At 53.9% G+C, this 26,264-nt stretch overlaps 1 protein-coding gene across 1 annotated transcript; it reads left to right on the plus strand.

Annotated features, from left to right (window-relative positions):
• The first annotated feature begins 489 nt into the window (after positions 1-489).
• On the plus strand, positions 490-25,661 carry LOC140458859 (fish-egg lectin-like). The gene is made up of 4 exons (XM_072553553.1): positions 490-625; positions 11,028-11,255; positions 23,085-23,424; positions 25,390-25,661. Exons 1-4 carry the CDS (start codon positions 577-579, stop codon positions 25,529-25,531), a joined length of 759 nt encoding a protein of 252 aa, XP_072409654.1. The 5' UTR covers positions 490-576; the 3' UTR covers positions 25,532-25,661.
• Positions 25,662-26,264: the final 603 nt, after the last annotated feature.

Raw genomic sequence — 26,264 nt, forward strand, 5'->3', positions numbered from 1 at the left:
TCCCTCAGCACTGACCCTCCCACAGTACGGCACTCCCTCAGCACTGACCCTCCGACAGTGCCCACTCCCTCAGCACTGACCCTCCGACAGTGCGGCCCTCCCTCAGCACTGACCCTCCGACAGTGCGGCACTCCCTCAGCACTGACCCTCCGACAGTGCGGCACTCCCTCAGCACTGACCCTCCGACAGTGCCCACTCCCTCAGCACTGACCCTCCGACAGTGCGGCCCTCCCTCAGCACTGACCCTCCGACAGTGCGGCACTCCCTCAGCACTGACCCTCCCACAGTGCGGCCCTGTGTCACTTTTGTGCGGATGAACCATCGATATTTGGGGCCTTGTTTTTCACGCCCCCTGGTTTTTTTCATGTGACTGAGCTGCTCTTCCTGATGTGGTGAGTTGTGCCATCCACAATCTGCAATCGTTTTGAAATTTCATCAGGTAACTTTGTCAACCGGCACTCAACTGGTCTCGGGGTGTGTTAACACTTCCAGTTCTTCATAAATAGTGCTGCTGCGTCGTGTTCGGGACACTGTACATCAGCAGCATTATCAGGAACCAGGACCTTTCCCGGGATAATGAGACTGTGTGTCTTTATCTTGCTCCTGATCCCTGTCTGCTCATGGGGTGAGTCACATGTTTTCCCTCTGCTATTCTCAAAATCTTCAGGGACTGCTGGTTTGAATCGTGAACGTGGCGTGAGAGTTCTCCCTGATACCCTCAGTATTCATTCTCCCTTCATCCTCTAGATCTGGGTTACTTTCCTGCGACTCTGTGATCCGGAATCTTCCACACACTTGACGCCTCTGATTTACACTGCCTCGTTCACCATCTTTCACTCTGTTTTGCATTGTCTCTTGCTATTCTGTTTAGTGCTATTATTTTCTTCACTCTCTCTCTCTCTCAAACACACACACACTCACTACATCACTCAGCCCATCTTCTTCATTGTCTCCTGCTAACTGCCTCTCTCTCTCCCTCTGCTACATTCTCACACTCTCTCTCTCTCTCTGTCTGTCTCTATCCCTCTCTCTCTCTCTCACTCTGCCTCTATCTCTGAGTCTCACTGTGTCCCTCTGTGTCTCTATCTCTCACAGTCTCTCTCTACCTCTCTCTCTACCTCTCTCTCTGTCTCTAACCCTCTCTCTTTCTCACACTGCCTCTATCTGTCTCTCACTGTGTCCCTCTGTGTCTCTCTCTCTCTCTATCTCTCACAGTCTCTCTCTACCTCTCTCTCTCCCTCTCTCTCTGTCTCTAACCCTCTCTCTTTCTCACACTGCCTCTATCTGTCTCTCACTGTGTCCCTCTGTGTGTCTCTCTCTCTCTCTATCTCTCACAGTCTCTCTCTACCTCTCTCTCTGTCTCTATCCCTCTCTCTCTCTCACACTGCCTCTATCTCTGTCCCTCACTGTGTCCCTCTGTGTCTCTATCTCTCTCTCTTTCTCTCTCTATCTATCTCTCACAGTCTCTCTCTACCTCTCTCTCTCTATCTCTCTCTGTCTCTATCCCTCTCTCTTTCACACTGCCTCTATCTCTGTCTCTCACTGTGTCCCTCTGTGTCTCTATCTCTCTCTCTTTCTATCTCTCACAGTCTCTCTCTACCTCTCTCTCTACCTCTCTCTCTGTCTCTCTCTCTCTCTCTCACAGTCTCTCTCTCTCTCTCTCTCTCTCTCTCTCTCTCTCTCTCTGTCATGAAGATAAAAATCACACAACACCGGGTTATAGTCCAACAGGTTTAATTGGAAGCACTAGCTTTCGGAGCGCTGCTCCTTCATCAGGTGGTTGACCAGGGGCAGTGCACTGAAAGCTAGTGATTCCAAATAAACCTGTTGGGCTCTAACCTGGAGTTGTGTGAGTTTTAACTTTGTCCAACACCAAGCACCTGCCCATCATCCCTCTGTCACTGTCTCTCTCCCTCCCTCTGTCACTGTCTCTCTCCCTCCCTCTGTCACTGTCTCTCTCCCTCTCTCTGTCACTGTCTCTCTCCCTCTCTGTCACTGTCTCTCTCCCTCTCTCTGTCACTGTCTCTCTCCCTCTCTCTGTCACTGTCTCTCTCCCTCTCTGTCACTGTCTCTCTCCCTCTCTCTGTCACTGTCTCTCTCCCTCCCTCTGTCACTGTCTCTCTCCCTCTCTCTGTCACTGTCTCTCTCCCTCTCTCTGTCTCTCTTTCACACTGTCAATATCTTCCTCCACCTCTGCCCCTCTCACAGTCTCTCTCTCTCTGCCTCTCTCACTGTTTTTCTCTCTCTCTCTCTCTTTCTGTCTCTCTGTCTTTCACTGTCTCTCACTCTGCCTTGTGTTTCAAGTCTAGTTTTCTCTCTCTCTGTCTCACTCTCTCCCACTTTCAGTATCTCCCAGTCCCTCTCTGTCATTCCCTCACACTCGACGTTCTCTCTCTCTCTTTCTCTCTCTCATTCTAACACATTCTCTTAATCTGTCTCTCTCCCCCATTCCTCATTCAACTCTTTTTCCCATTTTTGTCTCTCTCCCACTATCCTTTCTTCCACTCTCATCCTCTCTCCCACTTACTCTCTGTGTCCCCATCACTCTCTCTCCCTCTCACACCCTTATGTACTCTCATTTTCCCTACCTCTCTCTCCCACTCTCTCTCCATCTCACTTTCACATTTCACCCTCTCTCACTGTCTCTCTCATTTTCTCTCTCTCTATCTTTCAAGATTCACCTTTCTCTTCACTCCCTTCACTCTCTCAGTCTGTCTCTCTTTCTCACCCTTTCGGATTCTCTCTCGTTCTCTCTTCACTCCCTCACTCCCTCTCTCCCTCTCTCTCCTGCCTTGTCCCATGTGCTTTATCTCTCATTCTCACTCGGGCTCTGTCACAATCTCTTTCAAACTCTCTTTACACACTCTCTATCTCTCTCTCACTCGCACACACTCACACACACACACACACACACACACACACACACACACACACACAACCCCCCCCACACACACACAACCCCCCCACACACACACCCACACACACACACAACCCCCAAACAAACACACCCACACCCACACACAACTCCCACACGCCCTCATACACACACACACACACCTACACACACAGCCCCCACATACCCACACTCACACCCCCACACACAGCCCCCACACACACCCCCACACACAACCCCCAAACACCCACACTCACACACCCACACACACACTCACACACACCCACACACACACACACAACCCCCCCCCACACACACACACAATCCCCCACACACACCCACACACACACACAACCCTCACACACACACACACACCCACACACACAGCCCCCACACACACAACCCTCACACACCGACACACACGCACCCACACACCCACACACAGCCCCCACACACACCCACACACACACACACCCACACACACCCACACCCACCCACACACACCCACTCCCCCACACACCCACACACACACACCCACACCCCCACACACAGCCCCCACACACACCCACACACACACCCACACCCACCCACACACACACAACCCCCACACCCCCACACACAGCCCCCACATACCCACACACACACACACACACCCCCACACCCACACAGCGCCTACACACCCACACACCCACACCCACACACACAACTCCCCCAACACACACACACACACAACCCTCACACACACACACACAACCCCCACACATCCACACACACTCACACACACACAATCCCCACACATAACAACCCCCACACACCCACACACACACCCACACCCACACACACAACCCCCGCACCACACACACACACACCCCCCCACACACACACACACACACCCACACCCACACATACACACACACCCCACACACAAACACACGCACACACATATACATACACACACGCAGACACATGCACGTGCGCACACACACACACACACAGACACACACCCCCACAAATACACACACACCCCCATGCACACCCACACATACACACAGACACACACACCCACGCACACATACCCCCCACATACACACACACATACACACACACACCACACACACACACACACACACACACCCCTCACACACACCCACATACACACCCACACATACATACACACCCACACACAACCCCAACACACACACACACATACCCACATACACACCCACACACACATACACACCCACACACACACACGCACACACACATGGACACACACATGGACACATGCGCACACCCACACACACACACACACGCACACGCATACACACACCCCTCACACACACCCACACACACACACACACACACACACACACACAGACACATGCGCACACCCACACACACACACACACACACGCATACACACACACCCCTCACACACACCCACACCCACACACACACACAGACACATGCGCACACCCACACACACACCCACACACACGCATACACACACACCCCTCACACACACCCACATACACACCCACACATACATACACACCCACACACAATCCCCCCCCCCACACACACACGGACACACACACACGGACACATGCGCACACGTACACACACATACACATCTCCCCCAAATTTCCCCACACATCCCTCTCTGTCTCTCCCAAACACTGCCCAGCTTTCTCTATGTCCCACATTCCATTCTCTCTCTCCCCCAATTCTCTCTCACACACTCCCCTCTCGCTCTCCCACTTTTCTCTCTCTCTCACACACACTACCCACACTCCCTCCACCCAACTCTCCTGTTTCTCTCTCCCTCTCCGTATCTTGCACACATACTCCCTCTCTCCTCCTTCTCTCTCACTCACCTCTCTCTGTCTCTCTCACACACATACTTCCTTCTGTCTCTCTCTCCCCCAACTCTCTCTCCCTCCCACATTCCTCCCTCTCTCTCTCCCCTATCTCTCTCTATTTCTCTACCACACTCCCCCTCTCTCTCCCCCTCTCTATCCATCTCCCTCACACACTCTCCCCTCTGTTTCTCTCTTTTCCCCATCTCTCTCTCTCTCACACACACACACTCACCTCTTTCTCTCCTCTACCTCTCTTACACATTCTCCCCTCTGTCTCTCTCTCTCTCTCTTTCTCCCACCGTGCTCTCTCCCCGCTCCCCTCACTCTGTCCCTCCCTCTCTCTCTGTGAACCCTCTCTCCAATTCCCCTCCCTTGTTTCTTGCCTGACAGATACTGCCCACCAGTTAACCGATGACCAGGGAGGTGAATGTTGGGACATGTTAATCTATTTCTTCTCTGACTTCACCCCTGCCCTGCCTCGCTAGTGTTCCCCCAACCCTTCCCTCCAACACTGCCATCCTTACCTGGCTCTAACCTCCCTTGGTGACAATGTTTCTTCAACAGAAAACTCCTCTCCCTTTCTCACACACCCCCCTCTCCTCCCTCTCACACACACTCCCCTCTCTCCTCCCTCTCTCACACACACTCCTCTCTCTCCTCTCCCTCTCTCACACACACTGCCCTCTCTCCTCCCTCTCCCTCTCACACACACTCCCCTCTCTCCTCTCCCTCTCTCACACTCCCCTCTCTCCTCTCCCTCTCACACACACTCCCCTCTCTCCTCTCCCTCTCACACACACTCCCCTCTCTCCTCCCTCTCTCACACACACACTCCCCTCTCTCCTCTCCCTCTCTCACACACACTGCCCTCTCTCCTCTCCCTCTCTCACACTCCCCTCTCTCCTCCCTCTCTCATACACTCCCCTCTCTCCTCTCCCTCCCACACACACTCCCCTCTCTCCTCTCCCTCTCACACACACACTCCCCTCTCTCCTCCCTCTCCCTCTCACACACACACTCCCCTCTCTCCTCTCCCTCTCTCACACACACTGCCCTCTCTCCTCTCCCTCTCTCACACTCCCCTCTCTCCTACCTCTCTCATACACTCCCCTCTCTCCTCTCCCTCTCTCACACACTCCCCTCTCTCCTCTCCCTCTCTCACACTCCCCTCTCTCCTACCTCTCTCATACACTCCCCTCTCTCCTCTCCCTCTCACACACACTGCCCTCTCTCCTCCCTCTCTCACACACACACACTCCCCTCTCTCCTCCCTCTCCCCTTCACACACTCCCCTCTCTCCTCCCTCTCTCACACACACACTCCCCTCTCCCCTCCCTCTCTCACACACACTGCCCTCTCTCCTCTCCCTCTCACACACACTCCCCTCTCCCCTCCCTCTCTCATACACACTGCCCTCTCTCCTCCCTCTCCCCTTCACACACACACTCCCCTCTCTCCTCCCTCTCTCACACACACACTCCCCTCTCTCCTCCCTCTCTCACACACACACTCCCCTCTCTCCTCTCCCTCTCTCACACTCCCCTCTCTCCTCCCTCTCTCACACACACTTCCCTCTCTCCTCCCTCTCTCACACACACCCCCTTCTCTCCTCCCTCTCACACACACACACACTTCCCTCTCTCCTCTCTCTCTCACACACACACATTCCCCTCTCTCCTCCCTCTCTCACACACACTCCCTTCTCTCCTCTCCCTCTCACACACACCCCCCTCTCTCCTCCCTCTCTCACACACACACAGTCCCCTCTCTCCTCCCTCTCTCACACACACTCCCCTCTCTCCTCTACCTCTCACACACACTCCCCTCTCTCCTCTCCCTCTCACACACACGCCCCCTCTCTCCTCCCTCCCTCTCACACACACAGTCCCCTCTCTCCTCCCTCTCTCACACACACTCCCCTCTCTCCTCTCCCTCTCACACACACACTCCCCTCTCCCCTCCCTCTCACACACACTCCCCTCTCTCCTCTCCCTCTCACACACACACTCCCTTCTCTCCTCTCCCTCTCACACACACTCCCCTCTCTCCTCTCCCTCTCACACACACGCCCCCTCTCTCCTCCCTCCCTCTCACACATACATTCCCCTCTCCTCCCTCTCTCACACACACTCCCCTCTCTCCTCTCCCTCTCACACACACACTCCCCTCTCCCCTCCCTCTCACACACACTCCCCTCTCTCCTCTCCCTCTCACACACACACTCCCCTCTCTCCTCTCCCTCTCACACACACGCCCCCTCTCTCCTCCCTCCCTCTCACACACACAGTCCCCTCTCTCCTCCCTCTCTCACACACACTCCCCTCTCTCCTCTCCCTCTCACACACACACTCCCCTCTCTCCTCCCTCTCACACACACACTCCCCTCTCTCCTCTCCCTCTCACACACACACACTCTCCTCTCTCCTCCCTCTCTCACACACACACAGTCCCCTCTCTCCTCCGTCTCTCTCTCTCTCACACATCCCTCTCTCCTCCCTCTCTCACACACACTCCCCTCTCTCCTCCCTCTCTCATACACTCCCCTCTCTCCTCCCTCTCACACACACACACTCCCCTCTCTCCTCCCTCTCCCTCTCACACTCTACCCTCGTTATTCCAACCTTTACATAATCAAATTGCTCAGCTATTTGAAACTTTGAGGAGGGGAAGTATGTGGTTGGATGTTTGTTTTTGACTTAAATTGAAAGGGTTCAGAAAAAATTTACAAGGATGTTGCCAGGGTCGGAGGATTTGAGCTACAGGGAGAGGCTGAACAGGCTGGGGCTGTTTTCCCTGGAGTGTCGGAGGCTGAGGGGTGACTTTATCGAGGTTTACAAAATTATGAGGGACATGGATAGGATAAATAGACAAAGTCTTTTCCCTGGGGTGGGGGAGTCTAAAACGAGAGGGGCATAGGTTCAGGGTGAGAGGGGAAAGATATAAAAGGGACCTAAGGGGCAATGTTTTCACTCAGAGGGTGGTACGTGTATGGAATGAGCTGCCAGAGGATGTGGTGGAGGCTGGTACAATTACAACATTTAAGAGGCATTTGGATGGGGATATGAATAGGAAGGGTTTGGAGGGATATGGGCCGGGTGCTGGCAGGTGGGAATAGATTGGGTTGGGATATCTGGGTCAGCATGGACGGGTTGGGCCGAAGGGTCTGTTTCCGTGCTGTCCATCTCTATGGTGTGGACAGAGTGGCTTTCCTGATCCTTCCTCTGTCATTCCAAACCATCCTGTTTGCTCAGTGTACACCTGGCCTGGAGAAATCTGAGTGAGGACGCTGACATCTAAAGGTTATCCTTTATTACGAGAGGAATTGGACATTAAAGTGCACATGTTCTGTCCAGTTCTGCAGGGTATTGGTGAGACCACATCCCTAATACTCTGTGCAGTTTTAGTAAGGAAGGGGGTCGGAGCTGGTTCAGAGGAGGGGAACTGGTTTGATACCCGGAGTGAGGGGTGTCCTGTGAGGAGGGGGTTGGACAGACTGGGCTACAATCCCCTGGGGGTTAAGGAGTGAGGGCTAACGGGACTGAAGGGGGTAGGATCCCGAATGGTGCCTGATTTCTGACAGGAATATCTTCAACTGTGGGATCAAAGGGGAAGATTCGCACTAACCCCCCCCCCCCCCCCTCACTGACCACTCACTGACCCCTCACTGACCCCCACAGAACCCTCACTGACCACTCACTGACCACTCACTGACCCCTCACTGATCCTCACTGACCCCTCACTGACCCCTCACTGACCACTCACTGACCCCTCACTTACCCTCACTGACCCCTCACTGACCCCCACAGAACCCTCACTGACCACTCACTGACCACTCACTGACCCCTCACTGACCCTCACAGAACCCTCACTGACCCCTCACTGACCACTCACTGACCCCTCACTTACCCTCACTGACCCCTCACTGACCCCCACAGAACCCTCACTGACCACTCACTGACCACTCACTGACCCCTCACTGACCCTCACAGAACCCTCACTGACTCCTCACTGACCCTCACTGCCCACTCACTCACCACTCACTGACCCCTCACTCACCCTCACTGACCCCTCACTGACCCCTCACTCACCCTCACTGACCCCTCACTCACCCTCACTCACCCTCTCTGACCACTCACTGACCCCTCACTTACCCTCACTGACCCCTCACTCACCCTCACTGACCCCTCACTCACCCTCACTCACCCTCTCTGACCACTCACTGACCCCTCACTTACCCTCACTGACCCCTCACTCACCCTCACTGAATCCTCACTGACCCCTTACTTACCCTCACTGACCCCTCACTCACCCTCACTGACCCCTCACTCACCCTCACTCACCCTCACTGACCACTCACTGACCCCTCACTCACCCTCACTGACCCCTCACTGACCCCTCACTCACCCTCACTGAATCCTCACTGACCCCTCACTTACCCTCACTCACCCTCACTGACCCCTCACTGACCCCTCACTCACCCTCACTCAACCTCTCTGACCACTCACTGACCCCTCACTTACCCTCACTGACCCCTCACTCATCCTCACTGACCCCTCACTCACCCTCACTGAATCCTCACTGACCCCTCACTCACCCTCACTGACCGCTCACTGACCCCTCACTTACCCTCACTCACCCTCACTGACCCCTCAATCAACCTCACTGACCCCTCACTTACTCTCACTGACCCCTCACTCATCCTCACTGACCCCTCACTCACCCTCACTGAATCCTCACTGACCCCTCACTCACACTCACTGACCGCTCACTGACCCCTCACTTACCCTCACTCACCCTCACTGACCCCTCACTTACCCTCACTCACCCTCACTGACCCCTCAATCAACCTCACTGACCCCTCACTTAGCCCCCAACCCTCCCTCACCCTCGCCGACCCCTCCCTCACCCTCTCTGACCCCTCCCTGACCTCCTAACCCCTCCCTAACATCCCTGACGCCCTGGCTCTATCCCTGAACCCCCTGACCTCTCCCTGACCCCTCCCTGACCCTCTGGGGCCTGCCTGTGCTGATGTCTGCCTCCTCCTGGATGTTCACAGAGAGTCCCTCATGGTTGAACAGGGAACGGCACGATGGTAATTTCGGCATGAGGCAGAAACTAACCCCTTGATTTATTTGCCTATCAGTGAAACCCCGCCCTAGTTTGTTCCGAGGTGGGCAATATTTTTCTCACTGCTGTGTTCTCAGGCACAGAGTGACCTCCACATCCGTGCCCTGGAGCATTCGGAAGACAATATCCAACACAATGACATGGACCGACCATCGGAGCTCAGAGATGGGGGAGACCATTCAGCCTCTCGAGTCTGTTTGACATTCACCACCCTCCTAGCTCCTCAGACACTCCTTTTCATCCCCTATCCCCCGAGATACCAACATTCTATAAGTCTACAGGGATCTCAAATTAACAATCGATTCAGGATTTAGAGAGTTGGGTTACTTTGCTCAACCTGTCCACGCCAATGCCCTACTCACCTGCCTGTTGCTCTTGTTACTCACCCAAAATCCCCATCTTTACCCTTCAGACAGATGGAAAAACCCATATGCCACTTATTCAAAATCCAAAATCGCAGACTTTTAAGTAAATAATATCGAAATGTACATAGCGCCACAGCCAGGAGACACGACATTTGGCCCATCTAATCCATGCAACCTTTCCAGATTCCCCCTCCCGTCTTTCCACACTGAAACTCCCCGTCGCAATCCTCTGTTCCCTTCTCCCGTAAATGTTAGCCTACCTTCCCGTTCAAAGCATCTGCACTTTCGACGCTTGGACTTGCCTCTGAAGTGTAAGTTTTCTTCGATCCCCAAATCCTTTTTTTCCGACACGCCTTGTAGTTTGGAAACCTCGATTAGTTCAATCTTCTCACTGTCGGGGAGTGTGTTTCTCGTCTGCGTGGCCCCATGGGAAAGATCCGTGAGGTGTGTTTCCCCATTGGGCGTGGGTGGCACGGTGGTACAGTGGTTAGCTCTGCTGCCTCACAGCGCCAGAGACCTGGGTTCAATTCCCGACTCTGTGTGGAGTTTGCATTATTGTCCCCGTGTCTGTGTGGGTTCGCTCTGGTTTCCTCCCACAATCCAAAACGTGCAGGTTAGGTGAATTGGCCACGCTAAATTGCCGATAGTGTTAGACGAAGGGGAATGGGCCTGGGTGGGTTGTGGGTCGGTGTGTGCCGAAGGGCCTGTTTCCACATGGTAAGGAATCTAAGAGGAAGCGTTCTTGGTGAATGATTTCTCTCTCTTGCCTTTGTCCACAAGCCCTCTTCTGCAGACAAGTCAGGGGACGGATGAAACAGATCGACGCGAGCAATGGGCAGGTATACGCGGTGGATTTTGGAGGGAATGTCTTCACCCGAAGGGGCAATTCGTGGGCCAGAGTTCTAGGAAGAATGCTCCACGTCACCGTGGGAGCGACGGGGGTCTGGGGAACAGGCAGGGACCAAGTACTTTATCGTCAGGTTGATGGCTCCTGGGCTATCCTAGCAGGTCAGTCATCCCCTGTCTCTGTCTGTCTGTATCCTAGCAGGTCAGTCATCCCCTGTCTCTGTCTGTCTGTATCCTAGCAGGTCAGTCATCCTCGGTCTATGTCTGTCTGTATCCTAGCAGGTCAGTCATCCTCGGTCTCTGTCTGTCTGTATCCTAGCAGGTCAGTCATCCCCTGTCTCTGTCTGTCTGTATCCTAGCAGGTCAGTCATCCTCTGTCTCTGTCTGTCTGTATCCTAGCAGGTCAGTCATCCTCGGTCTCTGTCTGTCTGTCTGTATCCTAGCCGGTCAGTCATTTTCTGTCTCTGTCTCTGTCTCTGTCTGTCTGTATCCTAGTAGGTCAGTCATTCTCTGTCTCTATCTGTCTGTATTCTAGCAGGTCAGTCATCCTCAGTCTCTATCTGTCTGTCTCCTAGCAGGTCAGTCATTCTCTGTCTGTCTGTCTGTATCCTAGCAGGTCAGTCATTTTCTGTCTCTGTCTCTGTCTCTGTCTGTCTGTATCCTAGTAGGTCAGTCATCCTTGGTCTCTGTCTGTCTGTATCCTAGCAGGTCAGTCATCCTCTGTCTCTATCTGTCTGTATCCTAGCAGGTCAGTCATCCTCTGTCTCTGTCTGTCTGTATCCTAGCAGGTCAGTCATCCTCTGTCTCTATCTGTCTGTATCCTAGCAGGTCAGTCATCCTCTGTCTCTGTCTGTCTGTATTCTAGCAGGTCAGTCATCCTCTGTCTCTATCTGTCTGAATCCTAGCAGGTCAGTCATCCTCTGTCTCTATCTGTCTGTATCCTAGCAAGTCAGTCATCCTCTGTCTGTCTGTCTGTATCCGAGCAGGTTAGTCATCCTCTGTCTCTGTCTGTCTGTATCCTAGCAGGTCAGTCATCCAATGTCTCTGTCTGTCTGTATCCTAGCAAGTCAGTCATCCTCTGTCTGTCTGTCTGTATCCTAACAGGTTAGTCATCCTCTGTCTCTGCCCCATCTGTCAGTATTCTAGCAGGTCAGTCATCCTCTGTCTCTGTCTGTCTGTATCCTAGCAGGTCAGTCATCCTCTGTCTCTGTCCCATCTGTCTGTATCCTAGCAGGTCAGTCATCCTCTGTCTCTGTCTGTCTGTATCCTAGCAGGTCAGTCATCCTCTGTCTCTGTCTGTCTATATCCTAGCAGGTCAGTCATCCTCTGTCTGTCTGTCTGTATCATAGCAGGTCAGTCATCCTCTGTCTCTGTCCCATCTGTCTGTATCCTAGCAGGTCAGTCATCCTCTGTCTCTGTCATAGTCTGTCTGTATCCTAGCAGGTCAGTCATCCAATGTCTCTGTCTGTCTGTATCCTAGCAAGTCAGTCATCCTCTGTCTGTCTGTCTGTATCCTAACAGGTTAGTCATCCTCTGTCTCTGCCCCATCTGTCAGTATTCTAGCAGGTCAGTCATCCTCTGTCTCTGTCTGTCTGTATCCTAGCAGGTCAGTCATCCTCTGTCTCTGTCCCATCTGTCTGTATCCTAGCAGGTCAGTCATCCTCTGTCTCTGTCTGTCTGTATCCTAGCAGGTCAGTCATCCTCTGTCTCTGTCTGTCTGTATCCTAGCAGGTCAGTCATCCTCTGTCTGTCTGTCTGTATCATAGCAGGTCAGTCATCCTCTGTCTCTGTCCCATCTGTCTATATCCTAGCAGGTCAGTCATCCTCTGTCTCTGTCATAGTCTGTCTGTATCCTAGCAGGTCAGTCATCCAATGTCTCTGTCTGGCTGTATCCTAGCACGTCAGTCATCCTCTTTCTCTGTCTGTCTGTATTCTAGCAGGTCAGTCATCCTCTTTCTCTGTCTGTCTGTATTCTAGCAGGTCAGTCATCCTCTGTCTCTGTCCCATCTGTCTGTATCCTAGCAGGTCAGTCATCCTCTGTCTCTGTCTGTCTGTATCCTAGCAGGTCAGTCATCCTCTGTCTCTGTCTGTCTATATCCTAGCAGGTCAGTCATCCTCTGTCTGTCTGTCTGTATCATAGCAGGTCAGTCATCCTCTGTCTCTGTCCCATCTGTCTGTATCCTAGCAGGTCAGTCATCCTCTGTCTCTGTCATAGTCTGTCTGTATCCTAGCAGGTCAGTCATCCAATGTCTCTGTCTGGCTGTATCCTAGCAGGTCAGTCATCCTCTTTCTCTGTCTGTCTGTATCCTAGCAGGTCAGTCATCCTCTTTCTCTGTCTGTCTGTATCCTAGCAGGTCATTCATCCAACGTCTCTGTCGGTCTGTATCCTAGCAGGTCAGTCTTTCTCTGTCTCTGTCTGTCTGTATCCTAGCAGGTCAGTCATCCTCTGTCTCTGTCCCATCTGTCTGTATCCTAGCAGGTCAGTCATCCTCTGTCTCTGTCATAGTCTGTCTGTATCCTAGCAGGTCAGTCATCCTCTGTCTCTGTCATAGTCTCTCTGTATCCTAGCAGGTCAGTCATCCTCTGTCTCTGTCATAGTCTGTCTGTATCCTAGCAGGTCAGTCATCCTCTGTCTCTGTCATAGTCAGTCTGTATCCTAGCAGGTCAGTCATCCTCTGTCTCTGTCTGGCTGTATCCTAGCAGGTCAGTCATCCTCTGTCTCTGTCATAGTCTGTCTGTATCCTAGCAGGTCAGTCATTCTCTGTCTCTGTCGGTCTGTATCCTAGCAGGTCAGTCATCCTCTGTCTCTATCTGTCTGTATCCTAGCAGGTCAGTCATTCTCTGTCTCTGTCTGGCTGTATCCTAGCAGGTCAGTCATCCTCTGTCTCTGTCATAGTCTGTCTGTATCCTAGCAGGTCAGTCATCCTCTGTCTCTGTCTGGCTGTATCCTAGCAGGTCAGTCATCCTCTGTCTCTGTCATAGTCTGTCTGTATCCTAGCAGGTCAGTCATTCTCTGTCTCTGTCGGTCTGTATCCTAGCAGGTCAGTCATCCTCTGTCTCTATCTGTCTGTATCCTAGCAGGTCAGTCATTCTCTGTCTCTGTCTGGCTGTATCCTAGCAGGTCAGTCATCCTCTGTCTCTGTCATAGTCTGTCTGTATCCTAGCAGGTCAGTCATCCTCTGTCTCTGTCTGGCTGTATCCTAGCAGGTCAGTCATTCTCTGTCTCTGAGGTAAAAACAATGACTGCAGATGCTGAAAACCAGATTCTGGATTAGTGGTGCTGGAAGATCACAGCAGTTCAGGCAGCATCCGAGGAGCTTCGAAATCGACGTTTCCGGCAAAAGCCCTTCATCAGGAATAAAGGCAGTGAGCCTGAAGCGTGGAGAGATAAGCTAGAGGAGGGTGGGGGTGGGGAGAGAGTAGCATAGAGTACAATGGGTGAGTGGGGGAGGGGATGAAGGTGATAGGTCAGGGAGGAGAGGGTGGAGTGGATAGGTGGAAAAGGAGATGGGCAGGTCGGACAAGTCTGGACAAGTCAAGGGGACAGTTACTGAGCTGGAAGTTTAGAACGAGGGTGAGGTGGGGGAAGGGGAAATGAGGAAGCTGTTGAAGTCCACATTGATGCCCTGGGGTTGAAGTGTTCCGAGGCGGAAGATGAGGCGTTCTTCCTCCAGGCGTCTGGTGGTGAGGGAGCGGTGGTGAAGGAGGCCCAGGACCTCCATGTCCTCGGCAGAGTGGGAGGGGGAGTTGAAATTTTGGGCCACAGGGCGGTTTGGTTGATTGGTGCGGGTGTCCCGGAGATGTTCCCTAAAGCGCTCTGCTAGGAGGCGCCCAGTCTCCCCAATGTAGAGGAGACCGCATCGGGACCAACGGATACAATAAATGATATTAGTGGATATGCAGGTAAAACTTTGATGGATGTGGAAGGCTCCTTTAGGGCCTTGGATAGAACAGTTCTCCTTCAGGATCCTCCGCTCCACACTTGCAGCAATGTGCCGACACCTAACCTCCCTCCAGTCAGCCCTGCCTCAGCTGAGGGCCACACTCTCTCAGAATTGCAAAGGACCCACTCTGTACTACATCCTCAGGAGAATTCATACTCTGAACAAACAGTATTTCAATTCCATCTCAAACATCAAAAACTGTAAGTACAACAAACTTTTATCCACCCACCTCCATAACCAGCGCTCCTCAAACATTCCAGAAGATTCCCCTGGCTTCGGAAACGCCATTAGCCATGCGGCTGACGCAGCTACCACCCCCACGCTGAGTGATGATGTCACTACCGCCCACATCATGGCCACTCCCACAGTCACTTCCGGCCCTCACCTCATCGCTGATGCCACACGCTCAGTGACTTCCGCCACCCCCACTGCCATGGTCACCACCATTTCCGCCCCCACCAGCGCCACTCACCTGCATTCTGCTGACACGCCCCCCCCCACAGACCCCACTGTCACTATCCCCACCCCCCAGAACCCCGAGGGCAACATCACCCCAGCTCATGACTCCACCCCCATTCCCCCCACCATCACATCCACTCCAGGTACTGGCTCCGACCCCACTCCCAGCTCCACACCCACACCAGATCCCAGCTCCCGGCCCTGCCGAATTTTCACCATCCCTCCAGACCTCCCACTCACTGAGGACGAACGATCAGTCCTCAGCAAAGGACTCACCTTCATCCCCCTCTGTCCACGCATCAATGAATTTAATACACGCCGTGACATCGAACACTTCTTCCGTCGCCTCCGCCTCCGAGCTTACTTTCACAATCAGGACTCCCGCCCACCTTCCGAGGACCCCTTCACCCACCTCCAACACACTGCATCCACCTGGACACCCCGCGCTGGCCTATTACCTGCCCTCGACCTCTTCATTTCCAACTGCCGCCGGGACATTAACCGCCTCAACCTGTCTACCTCCCTCCCCCACTCCAACCTCTCACCCTCACAACGTGCAGCCCTCCAATCCCTCTGCTCCAATCCCAACCTCACCATCAAGCCAGTGGATAAAGGGGGCGCAGTGGTAGTCTGGCGCACTGACCTCTACACCGCTGAAGCCAAACGTCAACTCGAGGACCCCTCGACCATGACCCCACCCCCCATCACCAAACCATCATCTCCCAGACCATACAGAACCTCATCACCTCGGGAGATCTCCCACCCACAGCTTCCAACCTCATAGTCCGGGAACCCCGCACTGTCCGGTTCTACCTCCTTCCCAAGATCCACAAGCCTGACCACCCTGGCCGACCCCATTGTCTCAGCATGCTCCTGCCCCACTGAACTCATCTCTACCTACCTCGACACTGTCCTATCCCCCCTAGTCCAGGAACTCCCCACATACGTTCGAGACACCACCCACGCCCTCCACCTCCTCCACTTCCGTTTCCCCGCCCCCCCCCAACGCCTCATCTTCACCATGGATATCCAATCCCTCTACACCTCCATCCGCCATGACCAGGGCCTCCAAGCCCTCCGTTTTTTCCTCTCCAGACGTCCCCAACAGTACCCTTCCACTGACACTCTCATTCGTTTGGCCGAACTGGTCCTCACCCTTAACAATTTCTCCTTTGAATCCTCCCACTTCCTCCAGACCAAAGGGGTAGCCATGGGCACACGTATGGGTCCCAGCTATGCCTGTCTCTTTGTTGGCTACGTAGAACAGTTGATCTTCCGTAATTATACCGGCACCACACCCCACCTCTTTCTCCGCTACATTGATGACTGCATTGGCGCCACCTCGTGCTCCCGCGAGGAGGTTGAGCAATTCATCAACTTCACCAACACATTCCACCCTGACCTTAAATTTACCTGGACTATCTCTGACACCTCGCTCCCCTTCCTGGACCTCTCCATCTCCATTAGTGACGACCGACTTGACACTGACATTTTTTACAAACCCACCATCTCCCACAGCTACCTGGATTACACTTCTTCCCACCCTATCTCTTGCAAAAATGCCATCCCGTATTCCCAATTTCTCCGCCTCCGCTGTATCTGTTCCCAGGAGGACCAGTTCCACCATAGGACACACCAGATGGCCTCCTTCTTTAGAGACCGCAATTTCCCTTCCCACGTGGTTAAAGATGCCCTCCAACGCATCTCGTCCACATCCCGCACCTCCGCCCTCAGACCCCACCCCTCCAACCGTAACAAGGACAGAACGCCCCTGGTGCTCACCTTCCACCCTACCAACCTTCGCATAAACCAAATCATCCACCGACATTTCCACCACCTCCAAACAGACCCCACCACCAGGGATATATTTCCCTCCCCACCCCTTTCCACCTTCTGCAAAGACCGTTCCCTCCGTGACTACCTGGTCAGGTCCACACCCCCCTACGACCCACCCTCCAATCCTGGCACTTTCCCCTGCCACCGCAGGAACTGTAAAACCTGCGCCCACACCTCCTCCCTCACCTCTATCCAAGGCCCTAAAGGAGCCTTCCACATCCATCAAAGTTTCACCTGCACATCCACTAATATCATTTATTGTATCTGTTGCTCCCGATGCGGTCTCCTCTACATTGGGGAGACTGGGCGCCTCCTCGCAGAGCGCTTTAGGGAACATCTCTGGGACACCCGCACCAATCAACCAAACCGCCCCGTGGCCCAACATTTCAACTCCCCCTCCCACTCTGCCGAGGACATGGAGGTCCTGGGCCTCCTTCACCGCCGCTCCCTACCACCAGACGCCTGGAGGAAGAACGCCTCATCTTCCGCCTCGGAACACTTCAACCCCAGGGCATCAATGTGGACTTCAACAGTTTCCTCATTTCCCCTTCCCCCACCCCACCCTAGTTTCAAACTTCCAGCTCAGTAACTGTCCCCATGACTTGTCCGGACTTGTCCGACCTGCCTATCTCCTTTTCCACCTATCCACCCCACCCTCTCCTCCCTGACCTATCACCTTCATCCCCTCCCCCACTCACCCATTGTACTCTATGCTACTCTCTCCCCACCCCCACCCTCCTCTCGCTTATCTCTCCACGCTTCAGGCTCACTGCCTTTATTCCTGATGAAGGGCTTTTGCCCGAAACATCTATTTCGCTGCTCGTTGGATGCTGCTTGAACTGCTGTGCTCTTCCAGCACCACTAATCCAGCATTCTCTGTCTCTATCTGTCTGTATCCTAGCAGGTCAGTCATCCTCTGTCTCTGTCCCATCTGTCTGTATCCTAGCAGGTCAGTCATCCCCTGTCTCTGTCTGTCTGTATCCTAGCATGTCAGTCATCCTCTGTCTCTGTCTGTCTGTATCCTAGCATGTCAGTCATCCTCTGTCTCTCTGTACCCTAGCAGGTCAGCCATCCCCTGTCTCTGTCTGTCTGTATCCTAGCAGGTCAGTCATCCTCTGTCTCTGTCTGTCTGTATCCTAGCAGGTCAGTCATCCTCTGTCTCTGTCCCATCTGTCTGTATCCTAGCAGGTCAGTCATCCTCTCTCTGTCTGTCTATCCTGGCCCATTACCCTCGTCTATCTTGCGCTTCCCCTCTCACGCATGCACCTGTAGCTCCTATCAACCAACTAATCTCTCCACACATTTCGATCTCTCTCTCACTTTCTCTCTCTCTCTCTCTCTTTCTCTCTTTCTCTTCCTGCTGCCCTCCACATGCCTATGACTTTTCAGCTCTGACCAAACGGCCAAAATCTGAACCTTTTTTTGTTCCCACTCTTTAGATTTTCTTTTCACGTGTTACTTCAAATGCCTGTTCATTCATTTTGCGGTCTGTGGATGGAATTTGCATTGTACATCAGCATTTCAAAGGATTCCTTTTTTTCCCCGATTTTGTCTGGCTTTTTGAGGCAGGCGGGTGAGAATGCAGCATCTCCTGAGTACTTTCCTGCTTATCATCGCCAATTTTCTTGTTACTCACTTATTCCTAGCCTTCACAAGGTTACACTGGGATGGTCTCGAACCCTCTCTAACATTCTACAGCACATTGGCTGTCACCCATTACCTCAGGAGCGAAACCTAGCCAACCTGCCCCAGTGTCACATCATCCACTACACTCGAATAGCCATCTGTATTTTTTGGGTGTTTGAAGATTACATTAGATTGCTTACAGTGTGGAAACAGGCCCTTCGGCCCAACAATTCCACACTGACCTGCCGAAGCGCGACCCACCCATAGAACATAGAACATAGAACATAGAAAAATACAGGCCCTTCGGCCCTCAATGTTGCGCCGACCGAAGTCTACCTAACCCACAATAGCCCAATAACCTCCATATGCTTATCCAATGCCCACTTGAATGACCATACCCCTACATCTACCCCTTACCTAACACTACGAGCAATTTCCCATGACCAATCCACCCTAACCTGCACATCTTTGGACTGTGGGAGGAAACCGGAGCACCCGGAGGAAACCCACGCAGACACGGGGAGAACGTGCAAACTCCACACAGTCAGTCGCCTGAGGCGGGAATTGAACCCGGGTCTCTGGCGCTGTGAGGCAGCAGTGCTAACCATCGTGCCACCGTGCCGCCCTCAGTGCATGTTCAAACCTTCACCGTGACTCCAGCAGGCATTAATGCCGGGCCGTACAGGCCCCATCCCAGAGTCAGACTCCTCGTGGCTGACCCAAATTGTGCTTTCTCGGTGGGGAGAGTCCGTTTTTGATCACACCCATAAGAGAACCAGCCAATGTCCTTTGAACAGAGCAGGAACAACATCGACAACAGGCAACAAAGGAGGGAACGATTTCCTTCGGGTCCCAGGTTCGATTCCAGCCTCGGGCGACCGACTGTGTGGAGTTTGCACGTTCTCCCCGTGTCTGTGGGGGTTTCCTCCGGGTGCTCCGGTTTCCTCCCACAGTCCACAGGTGTGTAGGTTAGGGTGGATTGGCCATGGGAAATTGTCCCATAGTGCCCAGGGATGTGCAGGTTAGGGTGGATTGGCCATGCTAAATTGTCCCGTAGTGCCCAGGGATGTGTAGGTTAGGGTGGATTGGCCATGGGAAATTGTCCCATAGTGCCCAGGGATGTGCAGGTTAGGGTGGATTGGCCATGCTAAATTGTCCCGTAGTGCCCAGGGATGTGTAGGTTAGGGTGGATTGGCCATGGGAAATTGTCCCATAGTGCTCAGGGATGTGTAGGTTAGGGTGGATTGGCCATGCTAAATTGTCCCGTAGTGCCCAGGGATGTGTAGGTTAGGGTGGATTGGCCATGCTAAATTGTCCCGTAGTGCCCAGGGATGTGTAGGTTAGGGTGGATTGGCCATGGGAAATTGTCCCATAGTGCCCAGGGATGTGTAGGTTAGGGTGGATTGGCCATGCTAAATTGTCCCATAGTGCCCAGGGATGTGCAGGTTAGGGTGGATTGGCCATGGGAAATTGTCCCATAGTGCCCAGGGATGTGCAGGTTAGGGTGGATTGGCCGTGCTAAATTGTCCCATAGTGCCCAGGGATGTGTAGGTTAGGGTGGATTGGCCATGGGAAATTGTCCCATAGTGCCCAGGGATGTGCAGGTTAGGGTGGATTGGCCATGGGAAATTGTACCATAGTGCCCAGGGATGTGCAGGTTAGGGGGGATTGGCCATGCTAAATTGTCCCATAGTACCCAGGGATGTGTAGGTTAGGGTGGATTGGCCATGCTAAATTGTCCCATAGTGCCCAGGGATGTTCAGGTTAGGGTGGATTGGCCATGCTAAATTGTCCCATAGTGTCCAGGGATGTGCAGGTTAGGGTGGATTGGCCATGCTAAATTGTCCCATGGTGCCCAGGGATGTGCAGGTTAGGGTGGATTGGCCATGGGAAATTGTCCCATAGTGCCCAGGGATGTGCAGGTTAGGGTGGATTGGCCATGGGAAATTGTCCCATAGTGCCCAGGGGTGTGCAGGTTAGGGTGGATTGGCCATGGGAAATTGTCCCATAGTGCCCAGGGATGTGCAGGTTAGGGTGGATTGGCCATGGGAAATTGTCCCATAGTGCCCAGGGATGTGCAGGTTAGGGGGGATTGGCCATGGGAAATTGTCCCATAGTGCCCAGGGATGTGCAGGTTAGGGTGGATTGGCCATGGGAAATTGTCCCATAGTGCCCAGGGGTGTGCAGGTTAGGGTGGATTGGCCATGGGAAATTGTCCCATAGTGCCCAGGGATGTGCAGGTTAGGGGGGATTGGCCATGGGAAATTGTCCCATAGTGCCCAGGGATGTGCAGGTTAGGGGGGATTGGCCATGGGAAATTGTCCCATAGTGCCCAGGGATGTGCAGGTTAGGGTGGGTTGGCCAGGCTAAATTGTCCCATAGTGTTAGGTGCATTAGTCAGAGGGAAATGAGTCCAGGTGGGTGACTCCTCTTCGGAGGGTTGGTGTGGACTTGTTGGGCCGAAGGTCCTGTTTCTTCACTGTAGGGAATAGAATCTAATCAAACCAGAGAGAAGAGGGTAACCTCAGATTACAACGGGACCTCGAACAGATGGGCCAATGGACCAAGGAGTGACAGATGGAGTTTAATTTCGATCGATGTGAGGTGCTGCATTCTGGAACGGCAAATCAGAGCAGGATTTATACAGTTAATGGCCTAAACAACATCCTGTACAGCCGCAACCTGACCCCTAAACTCCTGTACTCAATACTCTGACCAATAAAGGAAAGCATACCAAACGCTGCCTTCACTATCCTATCGACCTGCGACTCCACTTTCAAGGAGCTATGAACCTGCACTCCAAGGTCTGTTTGTTCAGCAACACTCCCGAGGACCTTACCATTAAGTGTATAAGTCCTGCTGAGATTTGCTTTCCCAAAATGCAGCACCTCCCATTTATCTGAATTAAACTCCATCTGCCACTTCTCAGCCCATTGGCCCATCTGGTCCAGATCCTGTTGTCATCTGAGGTAACCCTCTTCGCTGTCCACTACACCTCCAATTCTGAGGGATTGCCGCACTGTCGGAGGGTCAGTGCTGAGGGAGTGCCAGACTGTCGGAGGGTCAGTCCTGAGGGAGTGCCGCACTGTCGGAGGGTCAGTCCTGAGGGAGTGCCGCACTATCGGACGGTCAGTGCTGAGGGAGTGGGCACTGTGGGAGGGTCAGTGCTGAGGGAGTGCCGCACTGTCGGAGGGTCAGTGCTGAGGGAGTGGGCACTGTCGGGAGGGTCAGTGCTGAGGGAGTGCCGCACTGTCGGAGGGTCAGTGCTGAGGGAGTGCCGCACAGTCGGAGGGTCAGTACTGAGGGAGTGCCGCACTGTCGGAGGGTCAGTGCTGAGAGAGTGCCGCACAGTCGGAGGGTCAGTGCTGAGGGAGTGCCGCACTGTCGGAGGGTTAGTGCTGAGGGAGTGGGCACTGTCGGAGAGTCAGTGCTGAGGGAGTGCCGCACTGTCGGAGGGTCAGTGCTGAGGGAGTGGGCACTGTCGGAGGGTCAGTGCTGAGGGAGTGCCGCACTGTCGGAGGGTCAGTGCTGAGGGAGTGCCGCACTGTCGGAGAGTCAGTGCTGAGGGAGTGCCGCACTGTCGGAGGGTCAGTGCTGAGGGAGTGGGCACTGTCGGAGAGTCAGTGCTGAGGGAGTGGGCACTGTCGGGAGGGTCAGCGCTGAGGGAGTGCCGCACTGTGGGAGGGTCAGTGCTGAGGGAGGGCCGCACTGTGGGAGGGTCAGTGCTGAGGGAGTGGGCACTGTCGGTGGGTCAGTGCTGAGGGAGGGCCGCACTGTCGGAGGGTCAGTGCTGAGGGAGTGCCGCACTGTCGGAGGGTCAGTGCTGAGGGAGTGGGCACTGTCGGGAGGGTCAGTGCTGAGGGAGGGCCGCACTGTCGGAGGGTTAGTGCTATCTCACTGACTGCACCTCCTGTATTGACATCCAAATGCATTGTGGTCTTCGTGCATTGTTCCCCAGAGCCACCCAGTGAGATTTTCCCTTTAGTGCCTCCGTCCTGAGTGATGGCGAGGGACCCTGGAAGATCCAGTGAAGGTGAAGGAGACTCTGTTATCAAAAGGTGTAAAATCAAAATCAAATCCTGTTTCTTCAGTAGAATATAACACGTGTTCCCCCCCCCCCCAACAGGAGAGCTGACCCAGGTGGATGCTGGGGGGGACCAGATTTTAGTTGGAGTGAACAGACGCAATAATGTCTTCTGCTCCAACAAGATGGCCGCCGTCTCGGCGGTCAATCACAACAGTCCGAGGTACAAGGTCATCCGGGGGAAGATGAAGTACTACTCGTGCGGGCCCCAAACCTGCTGGGGGGTCAGTCCGTCCGGTTATGTCTTCTGCCGGTTGAACGTCCATCCCGGTTCGTGCACCGGCACTCATTGGCGGAGGGTTGACGGCCGTTTCTTGATGGTGGAGGTCGGCACAGACGGCACTGTTTACGGCATAGACATCCGAGGTCGGGTCTTTCGAAGGTACGGCACTCCGAGTGCAGCGACATCGGTGGGGGAGGGGGTGCGGGAAGGGGAGGGGATCCATTCCGAAAGCAGGTGACTCGGGTCCGGCCTGTACTCCATTCGGAAACGCAGGCCTTTCGGCCCACCCATGTTTGTGTGAACCGCGATACTGTCCCAAACTCACCCTGCCCACCGTCTGAATCCCGCTATTCCCTGTCCTGTCCGTGTGTCTGTCGAAAAGCAGCTTGAACCTTCCAGTCATAAGCTGCTTCACCAGCTCCCCGTGACCAAACAGCGGCCACCCTCTGGATCAAATACTTCCCTCACACAAACGAGGCAAGTTTATCCAATCTCTCCTGATAGAGAACACACTCCAGTCCAGGCTACATCCCGGGAGAAAGTGGGGACGGCAGATGCTGGAGGTCAGAGCTGAAAATGTGTTGCTGGAAAAGCGCAGCAGGTCAGGCAGCATCCAAGGAGCAGGAGAATCGACGTTTCGGGCATGAGCCCTTCTTCAGGAATGAGGAGGGTGTGCCAAGCAGGCTAAGATAAAAGGTAGGGAGGAGGGACTTGGGGGAGGGGCATTGGGAATGCGATAGGTGGAGGGAGGTTAAGGTGAGGGTGATAGGCCAGAGAGGGGGTGGGGGCGGAGAGGTCAGGAAGAAGATTGCAGGTTAGGAAGGCGGTGCTGAGTTCAAGGGTTGGGACTGAGACAAGGTGGGGGGAGGGGAAATGAGGAAACTGGAGAAATCTGAGTTCATCCCTCGGACTCAGCACCACCTTCCTAACCTGCAATCTTCTCCCTGACCTCTCCGCCCCCACCCCCTCTCCGGCCTATCACCCTCACCTTGACCTCCTTCCACCTATCGCATTCCCAACGCCCCTCCCCCAAGTCCCTCCTCCCTACCTTTTATCTTAGCCGGCTGGACACACTCTCCTCATTCCTGAAGAAGGGCTCATGCCCGAAACGTCGATTCTCCTGCTCCTTGGATGCTGCCTGACCTGCTGCGCTTTTCCAGCAACACATTTTCAGCTACATCCTGGGAGACACACTCACTGCCTCACTCTAACTCACACACTCACCGCCTCACTCTAACTTACACACTCACTGCCTCACTCTAACTCACACTCACACTCACTAGCTGTGTCACCAACACACTCATACATAATGCAAAGGTCAGTGCTGAGGGAGCGCCTCACTGTCGGAGGGTCAGTGCTGAGGAGGGTCAGTGCTGAGGGAGTGCCGCACTGTCGGAGGGTCAGTGCTGAGGGAGTGGGCACTGTCAGAGGGTCAGTGCTGAGGGAGTGGGCACTGTCGGAGGGTCAGTGCTGAGGGAGTGGGCACTGTCAGAGGGTCAGTGCTGAGGGAGTGCCGCACTGTCGGAGGGTCAGTGCTGAGGGAGTGGGCACTGTCAGAGGGTCAGTGTGAGGTATTATACCAGTGACAATTCATGGGGGGAGCACATCAGTGAAAGAGTGGGTCTTTCTGAAGCCTCCTCACTGCAGGAGATGTCAGATCTTTCAATCGACCCTGGAATGGTAAGTCCCAGGATGATATGAGGATGGGGTCTACAAAAATCCAGCTGTTTCTCTGTGCAGGTTAGGGTGGATTGGCCATGCTAAATTGTCCCATAGTGCCCAGGGATGTGTAGGTTAGGGTGGATTGGCCATGGGAAATTGTCCCATAGTGCTCAGGGATGTGCAGGTTAGGGTGGATTGGCCATGGGAAATTGTCCCATAGTGCCCAGGGATGTGCAGGTTAGGGTGGATTGGCCATGGGAAATTGTCCCATAGTGTCCAGGGATGTGTAGGTTAGGGTGGATCGGCCATGGGAAATTGTCCCATAGTGCCCAGGGATGTGTAGGTTAGGGTGGATTGGCCATGTGATTGGTCTCACTTGTGGCCGTGGGTCCGCGAGCGTTCGGCTGAGGGACGGGTAAAACCCTCGAGGCCGTGTTGACCCGCCTGCCTTTTTTCCTGCAGGACTGGCATTTCTCGTTGCAGACCTGAAGGGAGGAGATGGGTCCGAGTCCACTTCCTACGGCGGAGCTTCCGGCATGTGTCTGTCGACCTTGGAATCCTGTGGCTGGTGGAGAGGAACGGCAATGTTATCCAATGTCGCTGACCGAGTGCGTTTCCGACTCCGATGCGGATGGTCACCCGCGGCTGAATTGTGCTGGGGTTGAATTTGAGAAGGAGACCCTCAGTGTGTCAGTACCTGTGTCTATGGGCATGCAAATAAAATGTGACCTCTACTCAGTCTCGGCCACTGTCATTCCGCCAAAACCCTGCAAGAGTCCCTGAGGCACAGCACTATCCACCCGAAGAGTAACCCACCCAGAAACATTCCCCGACCCAATTAATCTACCTTTACCCCTGAATTATGCACCGAACCTACACATCCCTGGACACTACGGGACAATCTAGCATGGCCAATCCACCCTAACCTGCACATCCCTGGGCATTATGGGACAATTTCCCATGGCCAATCCACCCTAACCTGCACATCCCTGGGCACTATGGGACAATTTCCCATGGCCAATCCACCCTAACCTGCACATCCCTGGGCACTATGGGACAATTTCCCATGGCCAATCCACCCTAACCTGCACATCCCTGGGCACTATGGGACAATTTCCATGGCCAGTCCATCCTTACCTGGACATCCCTGGGCACTATGAGACAATTTCCCATGGCCAATCCACCCTAACCTACACATCCCTGGGCACTATGGGACAATTTCCCATGGCCAATCCACCCTAACCTGCACATCCCTGGGCACTATGGGACAATTTAGCATGGCCAATCCACCCTAACCTACACATCCCTGGGCACTATGGGACAATTTAGCATGGCCA

This window comes from Chiloscyllium punctatum, chromosome 34 (genome assembly GCF_047496795.1).
Source record: "Chiloscyllium punctatum isolate Juve2018m chromosome 34, sChiPun1.3, whole genome shotgun sequence".
In the NCBI taxonomy this organism is placed as follows: domain Eukaryota; kingdom Metazoa; phylum Chordata; class Chondrichthyes; order Orectolobiformes; family Hemiscylliidae; genus Chiloscyllium; species Chiloscyllium punctatum.